The sequence below is a fragment of the Ursus arctos genome, unplaced genomic scaffold, assembly GCF_023065955.2.
Source record: "Ursus arctos isolate Adak ecotype North America unplaced genomic scaffold, UrsArc2.0 scaffold_32, whole genome shotgun sequence".
Taxonomy (NCBI): Eukaryota; Metazoa; Chordata; class Mammalia; order Carnivora; family Ursidae; genus Ursus; species Ursus arctos.
Genome location: NW_026623008.1, coordinates 14,699,978 through 14,725,218, shown reverse-complemented (window position 1 = coordinate 14,725,218; position 25,241 = coordinate 14,699,978). Strand labels below are relative to the sequence as shown.

Genomic DNA, 25,241 nt, shown 5'->3' with positions numbered 1-25,241 from the left:
CTTACGGGTCCTCACGTAGCTTTCTTAAAAGGTTATCTTCTAATCTGACCTTGCCTTTTTTGTTTAAGTTTTTCTGGTTACTTTTACCTTGCTATTTGCATGATAAGATGATAATCTCACCAGCTCTTCTTATCATCTCATCATGCAAATTAACAAGACACCCTCATTTTAGGGACCTTGTTGCTGGGACCTCAGTCAGAATTGGGGAAAGAGGGATAAAGACCAATGTAATCAAGGGTGGTGTACAGAGAAAAGAGCAGCCTCGTGGTCATTCGAGAATGACACATAAACTGGAAAAGATTTTGCCTTCAGACCTCTCCCTGCACTTTTTCAAGAGTGTTTCCAAGTCCTTAAAACTTTCTTGGTCTAGATAGCTTGACTGTAGTGAGATCTCTTTTCTTCGTATAGCCTTTCTTCCAGGATTTCACTTCATGACCTCTCAGCCTATATTTTGAGGAGTAGGGTTACAATGAGGTTGGAGAAGGACTAAAATTTTTAAAATAGTGAAACAGAAAATTAAAACAGTACAATTAAGCGTAAAGAATAGTTTAATTCTGATTGTGCATATTTGTACAAATGAGTGCATGTGTGTGTGTGTGTTCCATGCAATGTAACAAATCATGATTTCAGACCATTGATTCCATCTCGTGAATAAACAGGAGTCCTGACGTCTACTTCCATCTCAATGTCAGTATGGTGGAGCATGGAATTGTTTTAGCATTAGAGAGTTCTTTTCTGCTCAGTGTTCTTTGTATTTTCTTAAAAGATCAGGAGTAAACTTTAATAGGTTGTAATAGATCAGAGATACTTGCTTGAAGTAGGTGAACCATATTAACACACCTTTGTTGTATGTGGTACAATTTTTCTTTATTGTCAAAGTATATAAAATAGCATTCAACCAAGTGTTTATCCAGTGAGAATGAATAAGTGCCACGTTCAGTTTATAGACATTGGCAACAAAAAATTGGTGGACTAACCCATTAGGTAGATAACAGATGCTCCTCACATGAGCTTCAAAATGAAAGCATTTGAAAAAAATTTGCCACCTTCATGACTTAATTACCTACTTAAGTCTTCCATGGGCATTAATCAAATGGAATATAGATAAATTGGATGGAAACAGAAGAGGGCATTTTAAGTCACAATCGAATGCCCTGATTGTTACCCAAAACCCTGCCTACGATTTTGCCATCTGTAAACCAGTTTTATGCCATTTATTCAGATTGTCTTTGCTTATGTTCTCTGGTGACATTCACAGAAAGCCTACAGAGAAACATTGGTCCTGGTGTGCTTAAAGCTCATTCCATAAAATGAACCAGAGCTGTAGTCCTACAACTAATAAAACGTTCTGTTTTCTTCATTTTAGTGCTAGAGAACTGTCTTTTAAATACAGAATAGAATTAAAATGGAAAAAGGTTCTTCCTTGACACACAGAATGTTGTTCCCATGTTGTATCTACTTTTTGCCTGTCTTGAGCTAAATTAAAATTATTGTTGTGAAAATACTGTATTTCTGTATTTCTCAACAGCCATGATGAGCTGAAGTTACCTGAAATGCTATTCATTCTTCCCTGCCATTTTTATCATCCTTTGTCAAGTTCACCTCCAAAATAATTTATTTTGAAACATGTGTCAGATTCTCTGTCTAATGAAAAGCAGCTAGTATAAAGTAATGTGTGTGGTTTGGTAAATCTGTTTTCTAGGCATGTTTCCAGAAGAGTGGTGCATCAGTGGTTGCTATTCGAAAATACATTATCCATAAGTACCCTTCTCTGGAGCTGGAGAGAAGGGGCTACCTCCTTAAACAAGCACTGAAAAGAGAATTAAATAGAGGTGTCATCAAACAGGTATTAAACAATTATTGGGGGATAAGATCATTTCAACATGTATTAACTGTAAGTCCACAATAACATTCAGGCTTTTTGTGTCATCTTGTGTAAATTAACATGATGATAAAATGCTTAAGCTTAACCTAGTTTTATTATTTGAGACTAGGTTTCAGAATCCGGGTGCCAGTTATCTTTGATAAGCTAATTCTTCTGGAGAGCAGAAGCATTATGATAGTGTAATTTGTTTCTAGTGTTCCTTGTACTTTTATAAATTTTATGCACGCACAGATGCATGAGCTGGGGGTGGGGGGAAGGATGGGCAAAGAGAGAGAGGGAGAAAATCTTAAGCAGACTACAGGCTGAGTGCAGAGACCTACACAAGGCTTGAGATCATGACCTGAGCTGAAATCAAGAGTCAGATGCTTAATCAGCTGAGCCACCCAGGTACCCCATCATTGGATTTTCTTTGGGGGCCACTTAATGCTTGAGATCATGTAGTACTGAAGATGAGAGGTGGGGTTAAGGAATCATTTTATTGCAGCAGCAAAAAATTTTTCTTGTCTTGTGTTTGTTTTAAAGCCTAAGTTATGTGACTAGACTTACTACTGTTATGTATTTGTAAATAAGTTCACTTTAACTTAACAGTGTTAAAGCTTGTTAGGAGCATCAGAGAAGCCTGAGTAAATTGAGACTAGTACTAAAACCAATATTGATTTCAGGCATAAGTCCATGTTATTTTGCTTAGTACATAAAAATATTGCTTAGATTCATAAAAATTACCACGATCCCATGGTAGTGGCAAAAATGGTTCAAAGGACCTATTTAACTGCATTCCAAGAGTCCTGTTGCCTTTCTTTCATACCTTTCTGCACTATTTGATTAATACAGAATTCTGTGCCACTCAGGCATTTAAATTCTGATTAGGAACTTTCAACAAGTACTTCATTCTACAAATACATATGGTTCCTGTGTGCCAGGTGCTTGGGGACCCATCAGTGAGTAAAGCAGATTCCTGCTGTGAAGTTAACCTGTTAACAGCTTTCTCAAAATGTTGTATAACTGATATTTGTATGGCCTTTAAAACAGTCCCTGATTAAAAGGTATTATCTAACCAATGTAAATAGAACCAAAGACTTGTCCTCTATCATAGTGTATGTCAGCACAGTTTATGAGCTGGCTTCGTGGGGGCTTTTTTTGTTTTTGTTTTTGATGAAATATAGTTTATGACCTATTCTTGCCTCATAGGCTGACCTCAGTTTGATGCTTAAACAACAGTTTATAGGCTGAAAGCATTTCAGCTCGATTGCTGCATTCGTAGTAGCACAAATAAAGCTAAGGTGTGGAGGACTCAGGTTAGTGCCAGTCAGCTTTAAAGTTCTATGAAAGTGCTTTGTAAACTGTGGAAATGTGGTAAGACTTAGACATACCATATGGGGTGGCTAAGAATTAATTAGATAAGTCTTCCCACGTACAGTAATAATCACTAATGGGCGATCCGGGAAGTGCTGTAGTTTGAGCTATAAATCTATAAACTTTTGCCAAGGAATGATCTTCCTTTCAAGGTAGAGGTTTTCTCATTTTCCCCAAGAGGTTGTCCCTTTTTCATGGTACTTTTTTAGGGGGTGGAAAGCTTGTAGACTAACCTGGTATCACAAAAGCATTCTTCTAAATTTCGTAGATGAGGAAACAACCTCAGAGGCTTTATGGGGTTGTCCAATATTGAATGGCTAGATGGTTACCATAAATAGGATTCAATCCCAAGTCTTTCAGTCTATCCATTGTTCTTTTTTCTCTGAAGGGTTGAACAGGACTTTACATTAGTTCTTGTATCACCATGCCCTGTACTTTTCTTGGACTAGTATAAAGGTATAAATATTAATACCAGAATAATTTAAAAATATTGATTATTCCAACTAAAATTAATTTATCTTAGGTAAAAGGAAAAGGTGCTTCTGGGAGTTTTATTGTGGTCCAGAAATCAAGAAAAACACCTCAGAAATCCAGAAACAGAAAGGTAAGTCTATACCACAGTTTGAGCACTGTAAAACTATTTCTTCTACAAAAAATAGCAGCATTGACGGAGTGTTCACTGTGTGCCAGGCACTGTGCAGAGTGCAGCCTTTTCTGCTAAGGCCTAGAGAGGTCGTAAGTGATTTGCTGTCAGCCAGCTAATGAGTAGAAAATAGGCAGTGTGTAAATCCAAGCACTCCAACCCCAGAGCCCATGCACTTAACTGCCATATGTTCAATTATAGGCAACTGTATGAATTATACCACTTTTAATGAAATATCTGTTAAACTAAAAGGGGCATATGAGTACGTCTTTACCCAATATTAGACCCCAAAACTATACCCAGAGCCTTTTTCTTTTCTTTTTTGTACATACTAACATTTCTCCTCCTTGAGATACATAATTTATGGAAAGTATTTGTACAATAATAAAGTGAAATATGTAGTATTTCCTCTGTGTCCGTAACTGAAATCATGACTATTTCTCTACATCTATGTTTTTGCAACTCCAAAGATTTTTGTACTTTTTTCCTAAAACTTTGAATGAAATGAACTTTTTTACAGTGCTTTTTGGTGCCGCATGATCCTTCTTGTTCTTTGTTATTTGAAGGCTAAGAGTAAACTAGGACCTTTAACTGAAATCTACCATTTCTTTTTCTTTTCTTTTTTTTTTTTTTAGGAGAGGGAGGGGCAGAGGCCCAGGGAGAGGGAGGGAGAGAGACAATCTTAAGCAAGCTCCCCACCCAGTACAGAGCCCGATCTGGGGCTTGATCTCACAACCCTGAGATCATGACCTGAGCCAAAATCAGGAGTTGGATGCTTAACCAATTGAGGCACCCAGGTGCCCCTCTTTTCAATTTTTATACATACTTTAACTCTCAATTTGAAGTTCTTATCTCAAATAAGTTGCCACACAAGTGCTATTATACCCCTGTGGTATATTTATTTGAATGTGGAAAAAAGTTTTCTACAAGTTAGTTGATTTGGCAGTCAATTTAGGAAAGCCCTTGAGAAGCATTTGAACAGAGAACTCTGTATTCTGTAATGATGATAATTTTTGATATTTCAGAACAGAAGCTCTGCAGTGGATCCAGAACCACAAGTAAAGTTGGAAGATATCCTCCCATTGGCCTTCACTCGCCTTTGTGAACCTAAAGAAGCTTCCTACAGTCTCATCAGGAAATACGTGTCCCAGTATTATCCTAAACTTAGAGTGGATATCAGGTATGAGCCGTTGGCCTAGACTTTAAGTACAGATGTCTGTGTTATTCCCTTAGCCCTTTTCTCATGAGAAAGGAGAAAGAGTAAATATTCAAGAAGGAGAACATTTAGGGGCACCTAGGTGGCTCAGTCAGTTAAGCATCTGCCTTCAACTCAGGTCATGGTCTCAGGGTCCTGGGATTCAGCCCCACGTCAGGCTCCTTGCTTGGCAGGGAGTCTGCCTCTCCCTCTGCCTGCCTTTCCCCCTGCACGTGCACTTTCTCTCTCTGTGATAAATAAATCTTTTTTTTAAAAAAATGAACACTTGGGGGCGCCTGGGTGGTGCAGTTGTTGGGCGTCTGCCTTCGGCTCAGAGCGGGATCCTGGCGTTCTGGGATCGAGCCCCACATCAGGCTCCTCCGCTAGGAGCCTGCTTCTTCCTCTCCCACTCCCCCTGCTTGTGTTCCCTCTCTCACTGGCTGTCTCTCTCTGTCAAATAAATAAATAAAATCTTTAAAAAAAAAAAAATGAACACTTGGGTTGACTTTCACGTTTTGGCTATTGTGAATAATGCTGCTATGAACAATGATGTACTCATGTCTCTTTAAAACCCTGCTTTCAGTTCTTTGGGGTATATACCCAGAAGTGGAACTGCTAGATGATATGAAAATTCTAGTTTTTATTTTTTTGAGGAACTGCAATACTGTTTTCCACAGCGGCTGTATCATTTTACATTCCAGCCAACAGTGCACAGGGGTTCTAGTTTTTCCATATCCTTGCCAACCCCTGTTTTTCTGATTTTTTTGATATTAGTTATTCTCAGTTGGTATGAGGTGATTAGTGTGCATTATTTTTAGAGTTTGAAACATAAGAGAATTCAGGTTTCTATAAACCTCTACAGAGACATAGTATAATATTTTCATTTAAACATTTAAGGTAAAATTCTGGGAGAATTTTGGTAGTAATTCATTTCTAAAAACGTTGCCACTTACAAATACCTAGATTGATCATTTAGACTGTCACGTGCTAATTTGTGGATTTATGGAGATATATTAATTTGTTTAAATTTGTAGTTCACAGAGTTTGTTTTGAGTGTGTTTATGTGAGATCTTTGTTGTGATGACTTTTGGAGAACTGTCTTCAATCCAGAGTCATTTCCATGATTTTTACATTGCATACACATTGTCCTGATATTGTTTCGTACCAGTATTTACTTGCATTACTGAGGCATGCAATTAGAGTTGCTGAAATTTCAGCCCAGACACCGTATTTTCAGAAAAGCACTTAGTGATCTTCAGAGTGCCCAATTAAAGAGTCAATGAGGGGCGCCTGGGTGGCACAGCGGTTAAGCGTCTGCCTTCGGCTCAGGGTGTGATCCCGGCGTTATGGGATCGAGCCCCACATCAGGCTCCTCTGCTGGGAGCCTGCTTCTTCCTCTCCCACTCCCCCTGCTTGTGTTCCCTCTCTCGCTGGCTGTCTCTATCTCTGTCAAATAAATAAATAAAAATCTTTAAAAAAAAAAAAAAAGTCATTGAAGTGGTACAAAAGAAAAGGGAATCATAGAAGCACAAAGTTTGAAATTAATATTCTGATTTTTTCATATTTTTTCTGCCCTGAGTATGACCCACAGATAGAGCTGTGAGCTAGAAATGCATGTATGATGCATTTAAAGATGGAAACACATTTCATATTTATCACTCTTTACTCTCTGGTGACTGGAGACCTTATCTTCTCCCAGCTTTTTTCTTTCTTACCATACTGCTCTACTCACAGCAGACCGGTTGTTGCTAGCAGCGTAACTTTGCTCCATGTCTAATCTGTAGGAACATTTCCTGTCCTCATCTTATGTTGAAACAAAATTTGATAATAGATGGGTTACCAACCCATAAATGGTAACAAACCTGAAGACCTTTTCCTATGACTTTATTATTGGTAACTTTTTCTTTTGAAACCCTTTTTCCTTTTACTTCTGTGAAACCATAATGATTTTCTTTACCTCTGACTGTAGTGGAGTCTTGTCATACATACAGATAATTCAGTCGTACTTAAACTGGTGAAACAAAAGAACAAGAAAAATCCAGTTTTAAAGTATGAGTTATTTGTACTTGCTATCTAAAATCTTCCCCCGCCTGCCCCCCCCCTTTTTTTTACTTATTTTTTATTCTTCTTAAATAAGCTCTACACCTAGTGTGGGACTTGAACTCACAACCCTAAGATCATGCCCCTGAGAGTTGTATGCTCTACTGACTAAGCCTGCCGGGCACTCCTCTCCCCTCCTACTTTTTTAAACCCACTTTTGTCATACTTCACCCTCAGCCACCTTACCTGAATTACTTTTTCCTGTCAGTGTCACTGATGACCTCCATGTTGTAAAGTTTAGTAGTCTGTTCATAGTCCTTAACTTACTTACCGGTCTTCACTGGCGTTTGACACAGTCAAGGACTCCTACTTCCTTTCTTCGCTTTCTTTAGTTGCCTTGTAGGACAGCCCATCTTCCTGATTTTCTTCCAACTTCACTACCCATTTTTTCTCAGTCTCCTAAGGATTAGACTTTAGGCCTCTTGTCTTTTTTTTTTTTTTTTTTTTAGTTGTTTTGGTTTTTGTTTTGTTCTGGTTTTTTTTGTAATCCCTACACCCAGTGTGGAGCTCAAACTCATGACGCTGAGATCAAGAGTCTCATGCTCTTCTGACTGACCTAGCCAGGCTCCCTTCTTGTCTTTTCTATCCACATTCACTTGGTAATTCTTTTCATTGTCAAAGCTATACACTGCTGGGGCGCCTGGGTGGCTCAGTCAGTTAAGCATCTGCCTTCAGCTCAGATCATGATCCCAGGGTCCTGGAATTGAGCCCCACATCAGGCTGGCTGCTCAGCGGGGAGTCTGCTTCTCCCTCTGCCTGCCGTTCCCTCTGCTTGTGCGTGTGCGCTCTTGCTCTCTCTCTCTCTGTCTCAAATAAATAAATAAAATACTTAAAAAAAAAAAGATACTAGTAATTTACAGATATATAAATCTAGCCCATACCTCCCTCCTGGCTGTACATTCACTTAGACAGATGTTTATTTGCTGTCACTTCTTGTGTTTCTGCCTTGACATATTCAAAACTGAACTCTTGACCCCCTTCCCCCAAAAGCTTTGTGTCTTCCATATCTTATCCACCTTGGTTAATGGCGACATCATCTTTCTAGTTGCTGAAGCCAAAAATATTGGTTTTGTGCTGTTCTCTCCCACACCTCCATCTAATCTGTAAGCATTTACTTTGGCTTTGGTGTTAAGATACTATGATAAACAGACCTCTTCTTTTTTTTTTTTTTTTTTTTTTAGGATTTTATTTATTTATTAGAGCGCACAAGCAGGGTGAAGGGCAGAGGGAGAAGCAGACTCCCTGTTGAGCAAGGAGCCCAATGCGGGGCTTGATCCCAGGACTCCAGGATCATGACCTGAGCCAAAGGCAGATGCTTAACCGATTGAGCCACCCAGGTGCCCCTAAACAGACCTTTTTTTTTTTTTTTTTAAAGTTTTTATTTATTTATTTGACAGAGAGAGACAGAGAGGGAACACAAGCAAGGGGAGTGTGAGAGGGAGAAGCAGGCTCCCAGCAGAGCAGGGAGCCCGATGCGGGGCTCGATCCCAGGACCGTGGGATCACGACCTGAGCTGAAGGCAGATGCTTAACGGAGCCACCCAGGCACCCCTCAAAATGACGTTTTATAGTTGGTTTGTTCCAGTCAGTGTCCAGACATGGCCCATACACTGCCTTTGATTGATGGAACCACCCAAAATACATCTGCAACCTTTCCCTCCTCTCCCAGCATTCAGAATGCTGCTTCTCTGCCTTATTTTTCTCCATACCACTCATCACATTCTAATATATACTACATCTGCCTGGTCTTTTTAAAGTTACCTGTCTACCCCATTAAAATGTCAGGATCTTGAAGGCCAGGATTTTTATTTATATTGTTCATTTCTACTTCCTCCAAGCCTAACACATGGTAGATGCTCAATAAATATTAGTTGAATAAGTGAACGAATGAATATGGGCATTTCACCTGGCCATTCCACAAAGAGTATATATCCCGGAGCATGTGAAATGAGACACGAATTTCTGCTTCCCATATACTAGAGGCTGTAGAGCATTGTGGTTAAGAGCACAGACTTTGGAACCAGACCCCTTAAGTTTAAATCCTGATTCTGTCATTTTCTAGCTTTGTATCACTAAATAAATTATCCCTCCGTGTCTCAGTTTCCTCATTGATAACAGTGTATCAATAAGGTTATTAGGAGGCTCAAATCTCTTAGTACATGTTAAGCACTTAGAACAGTGCCTGGCACATAGCTAAGTGTTCAACTCATGTTAATATTATGTCTCAGTTGCAACATCGTTTTCATGGTATGAACATTACACTGTGCTAAATATGATTCTAATGTTTCAAGAGTATTTTTTAGGGGCACCTGGGTGGCTCAGTCAGTTAAGAGTCCCACTCTTAATTTCGGCTCAGGTCATGATCTCAGGGTTGTGAGATCAAACCCCATGTGGGGTTCCGTGCTGGGTATAAAACCTGCTTAAGATTCTCTCTCTCTCCCTATCTTTGCCTCCTCTATCCCCCCCCCAAAAAAGTTAAATTTTAAGAAGACAGTGTTTTTTTATATAATATGCAAGTCACCTCCTTAATTTGGTAACAGTGATTTTTTGCAACCCTAAATTAAAAACTGGGCATGTTGGGTTTACATAGACACTTTGGGTTCATTCTAAGAAGGTACCTTTAGAAACTTTCTAAAGGGTAGGGGCGCCTGGGTGGCTCAGTTGGTTAAGTGTTATGGTCCCTTCAGCTCAGGTCATGATCCCGGGGTCCTGGGATCAAGCCCCACAACAGGTTCCCTGCTCAGCAGAGAGAGAAAGACTGCTTCTCCCTCTGCTGCTCCCCCTGCTTGTGTCTGTGCACGTGCGCGCTCTCTCTCTTCTCTGTCAAATAAGATTAAAAAAAAGAAAGAAAGAAACTTTCAAGTTTTTCTGTTGACATGGCATTAGGAATCATTGTGTCTGGTATAACTTCATCATAGTCTCTTTTCGATTTTCTCTTTGCCTCCACCAAAATAAGAACATAGCCCAAGATTCGGCTGTATGCCCTCTACTATTTCTCTAAACTTTTTAATCTCTTTGGTGACCCTTATAACACTTTCAACACTAAGTAATATCAAGAGTCTTTTGATCTTCTTAATTCCATTTATGCATTTCTTTTTTTTAAAGATTTTATTTATTAGAGACAGCACAAGAGAGAGCAAGCACAAGCAGGGAGGAAGGGCAAAGGGAAAGGGAGAAGCAGGCTCCCCGCTGAGCAGGGATCCGACGTAGGACTTGATCCCAGGACCCTGGGATCATGACCCAAGCCGAAGGAAGACACTTAACGGACTGAGCCACCAGGTGCCCCATTAATGCATTTCTAACGGACTGATGTAACTTTCTTATTTAGATGCTTGCAACTCAGAATCCTTGCTACTATCAGCTGCATTTTTGTTTTCCATCCCTTACCATTGATTCTCTCTGTGGATGGCTTTCATTTTAATATCTCTCAGTGCAGACTGATTTTCTCCACGGTTGAAAAACATGGCAATCAGCAATCACCCATTATTCCCTGCTTCTAATTAAACTGGTGTAATTATCTAATTAGAAACAAACTTTGTTATAATAATAAAAGTCCCTTGAATTTGCATAGGGCTTTATAAAACACTTTTGTTTACACTGTTTTCCATAATTCTTAAAATAGACTTAAAAATATATATTCCTACCTCAGTTTTGCTTATCCAGGGTTACCTGACTGTTCTCTGGGAAAGCTAGAACTTTATTTTATTTTTCAATTTCACACTTCTTACCTTTTCCACTGTTCTGGGTATCTTATATTGGAAAGTGCAAGCATAGCACAGTGAGTAAGAACGTAGAATCTGGAATCAGCCTGCCTAAGTTTGTAACTGGTTCTTCCACTGCCTAGCTGTGTGACCTTGGAGAATTGACTTTTCTGTGTCACTCAGCTTTTCCCCATCAGTAAAGTATGGGCAATAATAGTACCTATTTCTTGGATTTGTTGTATTTTCTGGTTTATTCCACGCATATAAAGCATTTCAAACAGCACTTGGCACCTTAGTAAGTGCAGAATGGTGTGATGCAGACTATAGAATTTTTCAAAACAGATCTGTGCCTGGAAATTGGCAGTAAGTTAAAGAGATGGGGCTTGATTAGGCCTAGAAAAATGTAGAAATTTTTTTTTTAAGATTTTATTTATTTGTTGGGGGCAGGGGAGAGAGAACACGTGCACATAGTCCCCTTTAAGCCCTACGTCCGCTTGATCGGTTTGTCCCTGCACCTAAGATTCCCCACCCGTCTCTCAGACTGCTGCTCCTTGACAGGACTGTCCTGTACTTGTTCGTTTGTTTGTTTGTTTGTTTGTTTGTTTGTTTGAAAGATTTTATTTTTTAAGTAATCTCCACTCAACTTGGGGCTCGGACTCACAACCCCAAGATTAAGAGTTTCATGCTCTTTGGACTGAGCCAGCTAAATGCCCCTTTTATGTTTTTAATGATACTCAGTTTCTTCTTTCCTGCCATTTGGTTTTGATGACCTAGTGGTGTTTGTGTATTTTAAACTATAACCCTCTTAAGACAGAGACACTGTTAAGAACAACCAATTTTCTTTCCCAGGGAATTATATTTTATTAGGCTAACCTCAGATACTGGTTTATAAAAAATGACTCCATTGTTTTTGTTAGTGTGTTACGTACTTTTTAAAAAATCTAGGAATTTTGCCTCAGAGAATTTCAGAGTTGAGTGGGACTTTAAGCATACACATGCTTTGCTTGATTACATAGTTTGGTTGCCATTGTGGTTGATGGAAATAAATGGAGGGTGTTTGGAGTGCCCTGAAGTTCGGGAATTGGTTGTGTGTGGTACATGGTTCTGTGTATCTGGGTAATGACTTGACTTCTTTGCTTGAAAAAAAAGAATGCCACTTTTGTTAAGGGTGTCAGTACTTTATTTTATTGTCCATTCTAACAAAGTACCACATGTAATAAGAATCAGAACATAGTTCAGGGAATAACCCTGGATTTGTTTCTCCAAATCTCTCCTTCATTGATCTATTGATCGTTATTCTTTTGTTTTCTCTGCAGACCTCAGCTGTTGAAGAATGCTCTGCAGAGGGCAGTAGAGAGAGGCCAGTTAGAACAAATAACTGGCAAAGGTGCTTCTGGGACATTCCAGGTTAGAGGCCGAAAAGGATTATAGAGAAGTGGTTCTCAAAAGTTTTGGTTTCAGGACCTCCTTATACTCTAAAAATTTTTTGAGGACCCCAAGAGGTTTTTTTTATGTGGGTTATACCTATCAATATTTACTGTATTAGAAATTAAAACTGAGGGAATTTCAAATATTAATTTAAAAAAATTTTTCACATTAGCATGCGTAATACATTTTTTTGTGAAAAATAACTATATTTGCCAAAACAAAAAAATTGAGAAGAAGGGGGTACTGTTTATTAAAAACTTGCAAAAGTCTTTAAAATCTTGCTTAAGACAGCTGGTATCTGTTCAACACATTTTGGATTATATCCATGAAGAAAATTCACCACACATAGAAATACAGTTAGAAAAGCGTGGAGTAGTTTAAGATAATTTTCCAATAGTTGTGGATACTATGATACTCTACCAAAACGCAACTGGTGATAATTTTTTTTAGAAAAAAATATTTTATTCACTTATTAGAGAGAGCTGTTGAGCATGTCGGGGGTGGGAGGGACAGAGGGGGAGAGAGGGACAAGCAGACCCCGCACTGAGTGTGGAGCCCGACCCAGGGCTCAGTCTCACCACCCTGAGATCATGACCTGAGCCGAAACCAAGAGTCAGAACAAATGATAATGTTTTAAATAGCTTTATTGAAGTATGGTTTATATATCATAAAATACATTCATTTTAAGTTACCATTTATAATTCTATGATTTTTAGTAAATTTGCAGAGTTGTACAGCCATCACCACAGTCCAGTTTTAAAACATTTCATCACCCAAAAAGTTCTCTTGTGCCTATTCGTAGTCTCTCCCCAGTCTCATCCTCAGCCAACCTACTAGCTGATTTTCTCTTTATATAGATTTCCCTTTTCTACACTTTCCGTAGAGATAGAGTCATATAGTATGTGGTCTTTTGTGTCTGGCTTCTTTCACTTAGCACACTGCTGTTTGAGCCTTGTCCATGTTGCGACGTGAATCAGTGCTTTCATTCCTTTGTATTGCCACATGGTATCGCATTATGTGAATCTAACACTTCCTGTTTATTCACAAGTTGATAAAAATTGAGGTTATTTCCACTTTTTTTACTCTTCTGAATAACTTTGCCTATGAACATTTACATTCAAATCTTGGTGCAGACACGTTTTTATTTCACATACATAACTAGGAGTGTGGACTTGCTGGACTATATGGTAAATTTATGTTGTGAGAAACTACCAGAGTGACTGCATCATTTTACATTCTCACCAGCAAAGTGTAAGGGTTCTAGTTTCTCCATATCTTTGCAAACTCATGTTACTGTCTTTTTAAAATTCTAGCCATACTGGTGGATATATAGTGCTGTTTCATTGTGGTTTGGGTTGGCATTTCCCTAATGATTGCTGATGTTGACCATCTTTTCATGTGCTTAATGGACATTTGTTTATCTTTTCTGGTAAAATGTCTATTTAATTCCTTTTTCTGTTTTTAAAGTTGGGTTATGTGTCTTATTGAGATATAAAAGTTATGCAACTAGGGGCGCCTGGGTGGCACAGTAGTTAAGTGTCTGCCTTCGGCTCAGGGCGTGATCCCGGCGTTATGGGATCGAGCCCCACGTCAGGCTCCTCCGCTATGAGCCTGCTTCTTCCTCTCCCACTCCCCCTGCTTGTGTTCCCTCTCTCGCTGGCTGTCTCTATCTCTGTCGAATAAATGAATAAAATCTTTAAAAAAAAAAAAAAGTTATGCAACTAGATACAAGTTCCTCACTAGATACATGGTTTGTAAATATTTTCTCTTAATCTGTGGTCAGTGCTTTTGCTTGCTTAATGGTATCTTTCGAAATGCAAAAGTATTTAATTTTGATGAAAGCCAGTTTATCATTTTTTAAAATTGCTTCTGCTGTTGGTGGTGTAGCTAACAAATCATCACCTAACTTATCACCAGATTGACTTCTATGGGGTTTTTTTAAGAGTTTTTTTAATAGTTTTAGCTCTTACATTTAGGTCTATCCATTTTGAGTTTTGTTTGTAGTATGAGGTAAGGATATAAATATTTATGTTCTTGCATGTGGATATCCAATTGTCCTAATGCTATTTATTGAAAAGACTGTCCTTTGCCCACTGAATTGCCTTGGCATCTTTATAAAAAAACAATTGACTATAAATGTTAAGGGTTTATTTCCGGACTCTGAATTTTGTTCCATTGATCTATATGCGAATTCTTTTTTTTTTTTAAGATTTTATTTATTTATTTGAAAGAGAGAGAGTGAGCAAGAGAGAGAGCATGAGCAGGGGGAGGGGGAGAACCGGATTCCCCTGCTCTGCGGGGAGCTTGATGTGGGACTCATGACCTGAGCTGAAGGCAGTCGTTTAACCGGCTGAGCCACCCAGGCATCCCTGTATGTGAATTCTTATGCCAGGATCACACTGTCTTGATGACTGTAGCTTTGAAAACTTTGCAGTAAGTTTTGAAACTGGGAAATGTTAAAATGTAGGTTAAAAAAAAATGTTTTGATTATTCTGGCTCTTGTGCATTTCCATATGAATTTTAGAATCCATTTGTCAGAAAAGCCAGCTAGGATTTTGGTAGAGATTGCATTGAACCTATATATCAGTTTGGGAAGAATCATTATCTTTATAATGTTGACTTTTCCAGTTCATGAACACTGTCTTTTTATTAAGATCTTTAACTTTTCTCAGCAGCATTTTGTAGTTTTCAGTATAAAGTTAGTCTTAACATTTCTTTCATTAAGTTTATTCCTAAGTATTTTATTCTTTTTCTATGTTATTGTGAATGGACATATTTTCATTTTTAGATGTTGCTAGCCTATAGAAATACAATAGATTTGTCTGTTGATTTTATATTGATTCAACTTTGCTGAACTAGTTCTAGTAGTCTTTTTTGTAGGGTCCTTAGGATTTTTTGTGGCTTCCCTAGGATTTTTTACATAGAGTCATATCGTTTGCAGATAAAGACCATTTTACTTCTACCTTTCGAGTCTAGATGTTTTGTTTTGCCTTTTTCTTGCCTATTTGCACTGTTTAGAACCTCCAGTACAGTGATGAGAGCAGACATCCTCATCTTGTTCCCCATCTTAAAAGGAAGACATCAAGTCTTCCACCGTTAAGTTAGCTGTAGGTTTTTCATAGATGCTTCTTAATCAGGTTAAGAAAATATTTTCCTCTATTGTTTGTTGGGAGTTTTTATTATGAACCAGCTGTTGGGTTTGTCAGATGATTTTTCTGTGTCTCTTGAGATGATCGTGTGGTTTTTGTCCTTTATTTTGTTAATGTCGTGTATTACAGTAACTGATTTTGTAGTAATTCCTTAAAGGTTACTTGCCATGTAGAACCTGAGACCACATCAGTGACCTTTTTGTATTCTTGCCTTAAAATCTTTTCATCTTGAACTTTTGAGTGGATCTTCTAACCATGTGTAATTTTATAACATGGTCATTTGAAAAATAGTGGTTCACTGAATTTTGCAGGTTATTAAAATATTGTTACATTTCATCAAACAATAACAAAAGTAACGTTATATCACCCGCTGGCCTCATCAGAACAATACTTAAGGACTAGGAAATTACCAGGCTCACCATGGTGTAAATACAAGTGTTCCGTGATTTTAATTTTTTCTTTAAAAATTGCTTTTTATGCCTGATAACAAATACTGTTATCAAGGGAGAGGTTTATTTAATACATTTTCAAGAGAATGTCTACCAGATGCCCAAATCCTAAATAACTATAGTTTAGCTATTAGTTGTTTTGTCAAGTAAAAAAGGGTGTTCCATGAATAATGCAGTTAGTTCAGCTCAGAACTCAATCACTGGGGGTGCTTTTCCTTGAGACCACCATCATACCTCCATATGCAGCTGACATGCTCTGTGTGTTCTTCCCATCGCATCCCATAAAGTATCAACAAGACATGCACTTGGGTTGAGATTTAATAAAATAATTTTTGCTACTTCATCAAGGTCATTCCTAAGTAAAATTGACTTTTTTTTTTTTTTACCCACAAGTGCATAGCAATAAAGAATACAGTAACTGTTGGTACATTTTTTTGTCTCCTCCTTGATTTACGGTAGGGTGGCAACAGTTTAACCCACCATTGTTTTTCTACCATCAGTGCAAATGTCACCACAGTGATGAAGGCACATCACATCTTAGTATTACTATGAAAATAGCTTTGAACTTGCAGATCCTCTGAAAGAGTCTCAGGAACCCCAGAGGGTTTGTAGACCACTCTTTGAGAATCTCTGTTGTAGACCATAACCTGAGTTTGTCCTTTTACCCTTTTTGCTTAATGGTGCTGATCTTTGTTCCCCATCCTTTTGTCCTTGGAATATGCTATGGAATTTTCTGTTGTTTGATACCCTAAATATTTATTAAGCTTTTCCTTTGCTATTTTCCTTACAGGATTAAAAAGGTTATTATTTTTATAACTACTGCGTTTTTCAGATTGAGACAAAGGACGTATTCTCAAAAGTATCTTATTTATTGGGGCATGACAAGTTAACTTGCTTATTGTGGTAGAGCTGTTACTCTGTTTGAGTTAGGGTAGCTGTCGCTGTTTTAGATTGGATGGAGGGGTAAATGGAAAGAGGGAATATCCATAGGAGGGTTGGGACTCCTCAGTTAGATTGAATACCTGATGAGTGGGAAGAGAAAGTCCCTAACCTGACAATTTATTGTAAAACATATCTGTGCTAATGCAGGAACTCCGACCCACCTGGTGCAGAGGAGTCTTGTCTTGACCTGCTTTGGGAGAGTGTTGTCTTGATGCTTTTCTCTTCCTCCTTGGAAAACAGCTGAAGAAATCAGGGGAGAAACCCCTGCTTGGTGGAAGCCTGATGGAATATGCAATCTTGTCTGCCATTGCTGCCATGAATGAGCCGAAGACCTGCTCCACCACTGCTCTGAAGAAGTATGTCCTGGAGAACCACCCAGGGACCAATTCTAACTATCAAAGTAAGATGAGGAGTTGTGTGCATCTACTGGGATCAGGGGAATTATCTTGTTAAAAGTTTTACAGCTTGTGCTGTTAATGACAAAACATTAAGTACCGATTGTGAAAACCAAGAGGGAACAACAGCTTTACAAATTTATTGTTTACAAAAAGAAAAGCAAATGATCAAGGCTTATCCTTAATTTACAATGTCAATTGAAGATTAGGATTTGATTTTACTTTGCTGTAAAATCCCATATTTGTTTTTATCGTAATTTAGATAAATCCTTGGTTCAGAACACCCCTCAAGTATAGTATCTTTTTTGCCTTTCTGAATGTTTTACTAAAACATCTAATTTCACCTTGAAACCAAGCCAGTGTTTTAAAATATGGCTTATGTTACTTCTCATTGCCTTAGGCCCTAAAACAGAAAATACTTTTTTTCAGTAAAGTGTATTTACCCTGTAAGGTGGAGATTGGAGATTAAAAGCCTTACCCTAGCAGTACTATCACATACAGATTAGTGAGTCTGGGTATTTTTTCAGTGAGCTACTAGAATAGACATAGTGGTATAGGGTAAGGAAAGTAGAAAATAAGTAACAAAATGCAAACTAGACTATTATTTTAATTAAAAGTAATTTTGAAGTCTTAATAGACTTTTAGCATATATGCAGTATGAATTTTTTAATGTTATAGAAGAATGCTTTCTGGTCATTTTTTTCATACATTCCTTTGAGAACTGCTGTGTGACTTTTTTTTTTTTTTTATCTTTCCTTCCTTCCTTAAGATGTGTACTGTGTTTACTGTGTATACTGACCCTTACAGACCATTTCATGATTTTCCCTTTTGGTCAAGTATTAGAAGAGAAGATGAAGTTGGTTATTTAACCATTTCTGTTTCACGGATATTGCAGCTATTTTTTGGACACTGAATCACTGTAAAATGTAGTTTTGATGGGTCTTTGTATGAAAGATGAGAATTGGTAAGGCCTTTAGAAGCCATGGTATTGTTCTGTTGTTTGTTGATCTGTATCGCTGTTCTCCTAGGTGGTTTTCCTAGTATAAACGGTATTCAGTGGATGTTTGAATGGAGATGAGAGGTTTAGTTTTAAGTTGGCTGTTAATCATTTTTGTGCCACTGTAGGGCATGTCACTACTCTGGGTTCCTGTTCTCCTTCCTTTGAAATGAGGAACTTGACTTAAGGTCTCTAAAGTCTCTTGCTGTGACAATTTAACCTTTTCAACTTTATGGGCACTTAATTAATTGTTAAGTGAATTATTAAACCCTTTGACCACAAAGAATTCCCTTAGCACATGTCAACATATCTGTGACAGTAGATTGATGTATAACTGATTGTAGTTGAGGGAATTAATCAAATTGAATAAACTTTCTTCATTTCTAAATTTTTTATTCAGTGCATTTGCTGAAGAAAACTCTGCAGAAATGTGAAAAGAATGGGTGGATGGAACAGATCTCTGGTAAAGGATTCAGTGGCACCTTCCAGCTCTGTTTTCCCTATTATCCCAGGTAAGTAGCTAGCCCATAATGTGAAGTAAAATCTTATTCTAGGTTACAGGCTTGGTCTTAATTTATTAACTTACTACTGTTCTACTTGAAAATAAAGACTACTTAAGGCAATATTGCTTTGGGGGGGGGGTGTTAAGGTTTATTTATTTATTTATTTTGGAGCATGAGCAGGAGGGGGAGAGGGAGAGAGAATCTCAAGCAGACCCCCAGACTGAGCATGGAGCCCGACTCAGGGCTCAATCTCATGATCCCTGAGATCATGACCTGAGCCAGAGCCAAGTGTTGGATGCTTAACTGACTGAGCCACCCCAGGTGCCCCTACCTAAGGCAGTATTGTTTTAGAGTAAAAGCTTTTCACGTAAGAATGGCAGGATGTTGGTATCCTGCCAGAGCTATTGTTTCTTTGAGGTCCTTGGCCATTTTTATGCTCATTTGTTCTTTATTAAGTAAATGATAATGACAAGATTATTAGAGGATTAAGAATGTTTTAATTGTCCATCATTTGGGGCACCTGGTGGCTCAGTCCGTTGAGCGTCTGCCTTCCACTCAGGTCATGATCTCAGGGTCCTGGGATCTGCCCCACCTCTGGCTCCCCGCTCAGCAGAGTCTGTTTCTCCCTCTCTATCTGCCTCTCCCCCTGCTCATGCCTTCTCTTACTCTCACTCTCTCTTTCTCTCTCTCAAATAAATAAATAATCTTTTAAAAAATTGTCCATCATTCAAGGAGGGAGAGCATTGGCTGCTTCCAAGAATCCTAATTTGCCTTCTCCATACTACAGAGACAGGGCCATTTCCTTGAAAATCTCTTTTATCTATATTTATTACTGCACTAAAAAATATATTGAGCACCTCCTTTGGGCCAAGCATTGTCCTGTGCACCCATGCAATGGCCTTCTTATACTTTCATTTCTAGTAAAGTGCCATGACATGTACTACTAAAACCCTATTTTAGCAAGAATATAGTGTAGTTCCTTATATTGTACCTTGTTCACAAGCCTAGGTAGGTGTTACTTGGTTGGTTGGATATTATTTGAATTTTTCAAACATTAAATTTAATTCTTAAAGTCGAGCACATAAAATCTATAATTTAAGGAATTAATCAATGGGATCAATATTTCTATCAGTAAGAGCAAAGAAAATTAGAAAATCCTTGCTGAATTTCTCCAAAACTTTGAAAAGATTCAGCCTTTATATTATTTTGAGGTCTTTGTTTTTGAGGTCTTATATTATCTTGAGGGCAAAAATGTATACTGCTGTGCAAACTGTTTGCTGCCTTATGGACAATTCACTGCTGTATATTCAGTGGCTAATACAGTAGTGCTGGACACACGTCAGGAGCTTAAATAATTGTTTGCTAAGTCAATGATTAAGAATCAATTTTATTAAATGGCAGGAGGAAGGGAATGAGGTATGGTCTGGGACTTCTACAGATTTGTTTTAACTTTGTGTGTTCAGAATAGGTTAAACTGTAAGTGATACTTGTAACATGGCATTTGGAAGGGCAGGAAGAAGTGGAATGTCCGGGAAAGAACACCTAGGTTCACATTTCTCCCTTGTCTTGTGTAGGACTTCTCTTTGACCTGATTTTACCTAATTTTTCTTTCCTTTTCTCTTTTCATAGCCCAGGAGTTCTGTTTCCAAAGAAAGAGCTTGATGATTCAAGAGATGAGGATGAAGAGGAGGATGACTCCTCAGAAGAAGACTCTGACGATGAAGAGCCTCCACCTAAGAGGAGGTGTGGACTTGGGCGAGGCCCTTCTGCCTAAGCGCGAAGAATGGCAGGAATAGTCACAGCAACTTCACAACGCAGGAGCCCTCTCAGAAAGTTCTTTGTGTAACATTTGAACTTATCTTCTTAAAAATTCAGGGGCTTTGAACTTAGGAAGCCCCGTGAATATGTAATTTACCGTTTGGTCAAATATGTATATCCATAGTGTTGGTTATTCAAAGAAAAATAAACCCCTATTTTCTTAGTAAAAGCATCATGAATTATGTATAGACTTCCATGAATTGGTTGAATTTTATACAATTTTAGTAAAGGCTGTAGTTTAAAAATAATCCCATTCCTATCCTTTACATAGGTGACTTTTATCTTTGCTCTGTCTTTTGTGGCACAGTAGCTGCTCACCCCGGCAAAGTGAATCTCTCAAGTACTAAGTGTCGGCCTTTGCTCTTTGGTTCTCACAGGTTGCAGAAGAAAACCCCAGCGAAGTCATCCGTGAAGGCTGCATCCGTGAAGCAGAGAGGATCCAAGCCTGCACCTAAAGTCCCAGCTGCCCAGCGGGGGAAAGCTAGGCCCCTACCCAAGAAAGCCCCTCCCAAGGCCAAAACTCCTGCCAAGAAAGCCAGACCCTCATCCTCAGTCATCAAGAAACCTAGTGGTGGCTCTTCAAAGAAGCCTGCAGCCAGTGTGAGAAAGGAAGTGAAATTGCCCAGCAAGGGCAAATCCAACATGAAGAAATCTTTCAAAGCAAAAAAGTAAATTTTATAGGGAAAAAAAAGGGTATCATGATAAAATTCAGAATCTTATTTTCTAAGGTCAGTGTGCGTTTGTTTTAGTTTTGATGCTTTTAAAATTACATTTTTTTTCCTCCCCTATGAACATTGTGGGGAGGGAATATAAATAAACCAGTTTAGGCATTTGTTAGCTTTAGGTGCTGTTCTTGGTGCCTGCCCCTTCCCTCAGTCATTTTAATTTCTGCGATAACTCTGGATTTTCCTGAACTGTATAATCTACACTTGTCATTTTTTTCTCCCTCCACCCAACCCTCTTTCTTTTTTTATGGTCAGCTTTGGCTTTTTTTTTTTTTTTTTTTCCTCCTTCCAGCTTTATCTAAACAGTTGCAAAGATTTTTATATTTGTAGAAAGCATCAAGAATAGGATGCTGGTCGGGTGCTGGAAGTAAAAAAGAGGCAGTATATAGCACTGACTAAATTGTAAAGCCTTCTGCCTGGAGACTCCAGTTATAGCTGTAATAATTAATCTTATTTATAAAACCACTCCACTAACCCTCTCTCTCCAATTATATAAATACAGAGACATCTTAGCTTTGGGAATAAGCCAAAAATCATTATGATTTCATTAGGTTCTGAAGACCTGTGACTCCTTTGGGCCACTTTCACATTGGTAAATTCACAGGTATTTTTCACCGGCCCAGGGCATTGCATTCCCTCAACCGCAAGCACAAATTCCCTCCACCACTTGATTCTTGACTGAAGGGGAAATACAGGAATATATTGAATTTGTGATTTCTGGTGTCACCTGTGTTACCAAAAACCAAAACATATAAAATCTTCTTGATCAAATGTTTAAATATATTTTTTAATATTTGGAGCATGAGTTGTCATTTCCAGTTTGCCTTTTTTATAAGGAAATGTTGGAGAGTTACATCATTGCTAATGTAGAAATGTTAAGTGGAAAACCATACAATTTGCTAAAATAAACTAAATTCCAGATTCATCTGTGGGTTTTTTTCCCCTCCTTTCTTTCCACAGCACTTTTGATATCAAGCAAGTAGCTTCCTTTTTGAGATATTAAAAAAAAAGAAAAGAAAAAAATAACAAATGAAGCCCGACTACCTAACCCTTCATCATTTGTATTTGTTTTAGTATCGTGCAGTTGTGTTCAATAGTACTTAGCTTTCTACTTGGGAAATACTGATTTCCGGTTATCATTTACCCTCCCTGTGGCACTTGACATTTTAATTGTCTTAAACTTTTTGGTGTACACCTTCTGGCCCCTTTGAGTGCTGCCAGAGGCACAAGATACTTATGTCATTCATTCCGCTTGCATTGTCTCCTGGGATCTCATCTGCAGCCTAGCGTGTGGCTGGGAAATGGACTGGAGAAAATTGGCTTGAAGTAGATGCATAATCATGTGTGATCCCATCATGAGCTCATTGGAATTTGTGTTGCATGTAAGGCAATCTTTCCTGTTGTAAATCTTCCTTTTTTTATGTACATATATTTTGAAAAATATGAATAAACATGAAATTTTAAAGCTGCTGAACTGTAGCTTATATTTTAAAATTTCTAGTATATCCTTAGAAGTAGCTAAGTTGCATTCGCTTGAGTCTTTTCTACTCCTTGGAATAGCTGCCATCCATTTTCCTCTTTTTATTTATTTTATTTTTTTTAGCTTAAAAAATTTTTTTTAAAGATTTTTGAGTAATCTCTATACCCAGTGTGGGGCTTGAACTCAAACCCTGAGATCGAGTCGCCTGCTCTGCTGACTGAACTAGCAGCATGCCCCCATCTTCCTTTCTAAATACAAGCACCAGTTTATTTGCTTTGAATTCTTTATATGGATGGTAAATGATGTTTCTAGATATATTGAACCTGCTTATTTAATGAGTAAGAGGTTTAAAAAAAATCATTTTGCGTTTTACTAAGATTCTTCAAGATCGTAGATTCCAGTTTTCTGTGTTTAATGTTCACATATATTCTTGAGTTAGAAAAAAAATACAGCACTGCTGAAGGACTGGTAAACCCTACAGACCTAATTCTGTTTTCTGTTACGATTTTTGGCTGATAATAATTTCTTAGTATGGGCGTTGGGTACCTCTGCTAGGAATTCTCTACCGGGGTCAAAAGTTGGAGGATTTTGGTTGGTTTCTTTGTGTTACGGTACCGCTTTTAAAAAGATACCCTGAATCACCTGGTGACTGTTGTACATCAGGTGCTCCAGCGTCGGGTAAGACGTTTAGACTAGATCATCCGAGATCCTTTCCAACGCTGACATTGTGTTAACTTCACGAAGTTTAGGTTAGGACAGAGGGTCACTGCACTCTTTAGTGAAAATCCCCATCATCAAAGACATGCACCTTACTTATGCTGAGATAAAGGAATGTTTGGGTTTTTCTCCCTTCCAGGCATCCTAAAGGAGCAGAACACATAAATTTTACTTCCAAGTTACAGAAAGGAAGACAGCAAACTCAAAAGGTAATCCCAGCAATTTCCGGCATGGATCAGTGGCTTCGTTTTCTCTGTTAGTGACTTACTGAGCTCAATTACAGTGTTTCATGTATCCGTAAACCACCTACAAACTAGCTTTGGTAAATGAATCTCAGAAAGTACTGGGAGAGAGATTGTCAGCTTCTTAACCTACAAAATGAGAAAGAAGAGCTACCATTGCAAAAAAAAAAGTGGAGACCTTTTCTTAGTAAAATAAAAGCATTCAATACAGATTCTAACCATCCCCACGGACTTAATTAAAGGAAGCCTGGTCCAATATAAATCTTAGAAAACAGATGTATGTTTTAATCACATCTATGGGGTATGATTAACCAGAAAATTACATGAAAACAAGAGCTAGGTAATATGCCAATACCTTAAACATTTTTTCCATCATTCCTGTGTTACAAAAGCTTGTCAGCCCTAGTCTAGGTTTGCTAACCGATTTTTGTATGAAATTCTTCTTGCCCAGACTGTCATAACTCTTGCCATCCCGAGGGCTCAGGAGAAAGAGGTGAAGCCAGCCATATGCATGAACTGCTGTATTTAGCCAACTAAGAAAAACTTGAAAAATTTAGGATTGTTGAGATTTCTCATCTTTGAAACCTGCAAAATCATATTAATTTATTTCTCTTTGGGTTAAGCAAAAATTCTAATTTTGTCCATGACAAGAAATTCTGTTCTTAATTGGAAAAAAAGATCATTGTTAAGCCGTTCCCTCAGAGGCTCTGGTGGATGGGACTTCCCAGTGTGCAGTTTGTTTTGCATTTTCATGGTAGAACAGATGGCCACTCAGTTCTGCAGAGCTGAAGCCAAAGGACCAGAACTGTTCATTTAATCCTGGCAACCCTATGAGATGGTAATTATGTATTATCCCCACTTTACAGAAGGGAAAATTAAGGCACAGAATGTGGTTCAGAAACTTGCCCCAGGTCATAGTAAATGGCAAAGCCAGAATTAAAGCCAGGCTCCCTGAATGCAGAGCCATCTCTAGCTGCTCTGCTCTGTTGTCTCCCGTCGGCAGTTCTTCAGGCTTCTGAATTCTCCTCCTAACCTGCAGCCCAGTGGACCCTGTGCTCTGTTCATGGCAAACAAAGGACTTAAGAGTAGAGAGGATTTAGAAATGCAATGAAATGTATTAAGTTTGCTTCTAGAATTTGCTTAAGTTTGATAAGAACTATTAGAATTAGATCTCAGATTCCTGGGAAATGTTGTCTATGCCTCCCCTAAGTTGTATTTTGGACACTGTACAAGTACTTGGTCATTCTCAAATCCTAGCTTTGGGACACATTCTGGTTTCCTCACAGTTGACTTGCTACAGGCAAGTTCTTGCAGTTCAAAGGACACTGACACTTGTGAAAGCTCTTTCTCTAGGAGCCACAGCTTCTTTCAGAACTTTGACATTGCCAAGTAAGCTGCTTTCCCCCTCTTTATGAACCGTAAATTTATACTTCAGGAGGGCCTACCAAGAGCAGTGCCAGAAGGGGGATTGTCTGACAACTGAATCTTGCGGACAGGATATCTGCTTAGTAATCATGAGC

The 25,241-nt window shown here is 38.4% G+C and overlaps 1 protein-coding gene across 7 annotated transcripts in view; it reads left to right on the top strand.

Annotated features, from left to right (window-relative positions):
* The window catches only part of HP1BP3 (heterochromatin protein 1 binding protein 3), a 34,495-nt gene extending 11,744 nt beyond the window's left edge, over positions 1–22,751 (top strand). For 6 of the 7 annotated variants that reach the window (XM_026517151.4, XM_044390419.3, XM_026517152.4 and 3 more), the window contains 8 exons: positions 1,703–1,846; positions 3,762–3,842; positions 4,907–5,061; positions 12,193–12,283; positions 17,085–17,244; positions 18,637–18,748; positions 20,369–20,482; positions 20,935–22,751. In XM_026517151.4, coding sequence (XP_026372936.1) covers positions 1,703–1,846; positions 3,762–3,842; positions 4,907–5,061; positions 12,193–12,283; positions 17,085–17,244; positions 18,637–18,748; positions 20,369–20,482; positions 20,935–21,229 — 1,152 coding nt within the window. In that variant the 3' untranslated portion in view covers positions 21,230–22,751. Of the gene's footprint in view, positions 1–1,702; positions 1,847–3,761; positions 3,843–4,906; positions 5,062–12,192; positions 12,284–16,991; positions 17,245–18,636; positions 18,749–20,368; positions 20,483–20,934 lie in introns of those variants that run through there. The other variant, XM_044390420.3, reaches the window with a different exon arrangement.
* Positions 22,752–25,241: the final 2,490 nt, after the last annotated feature.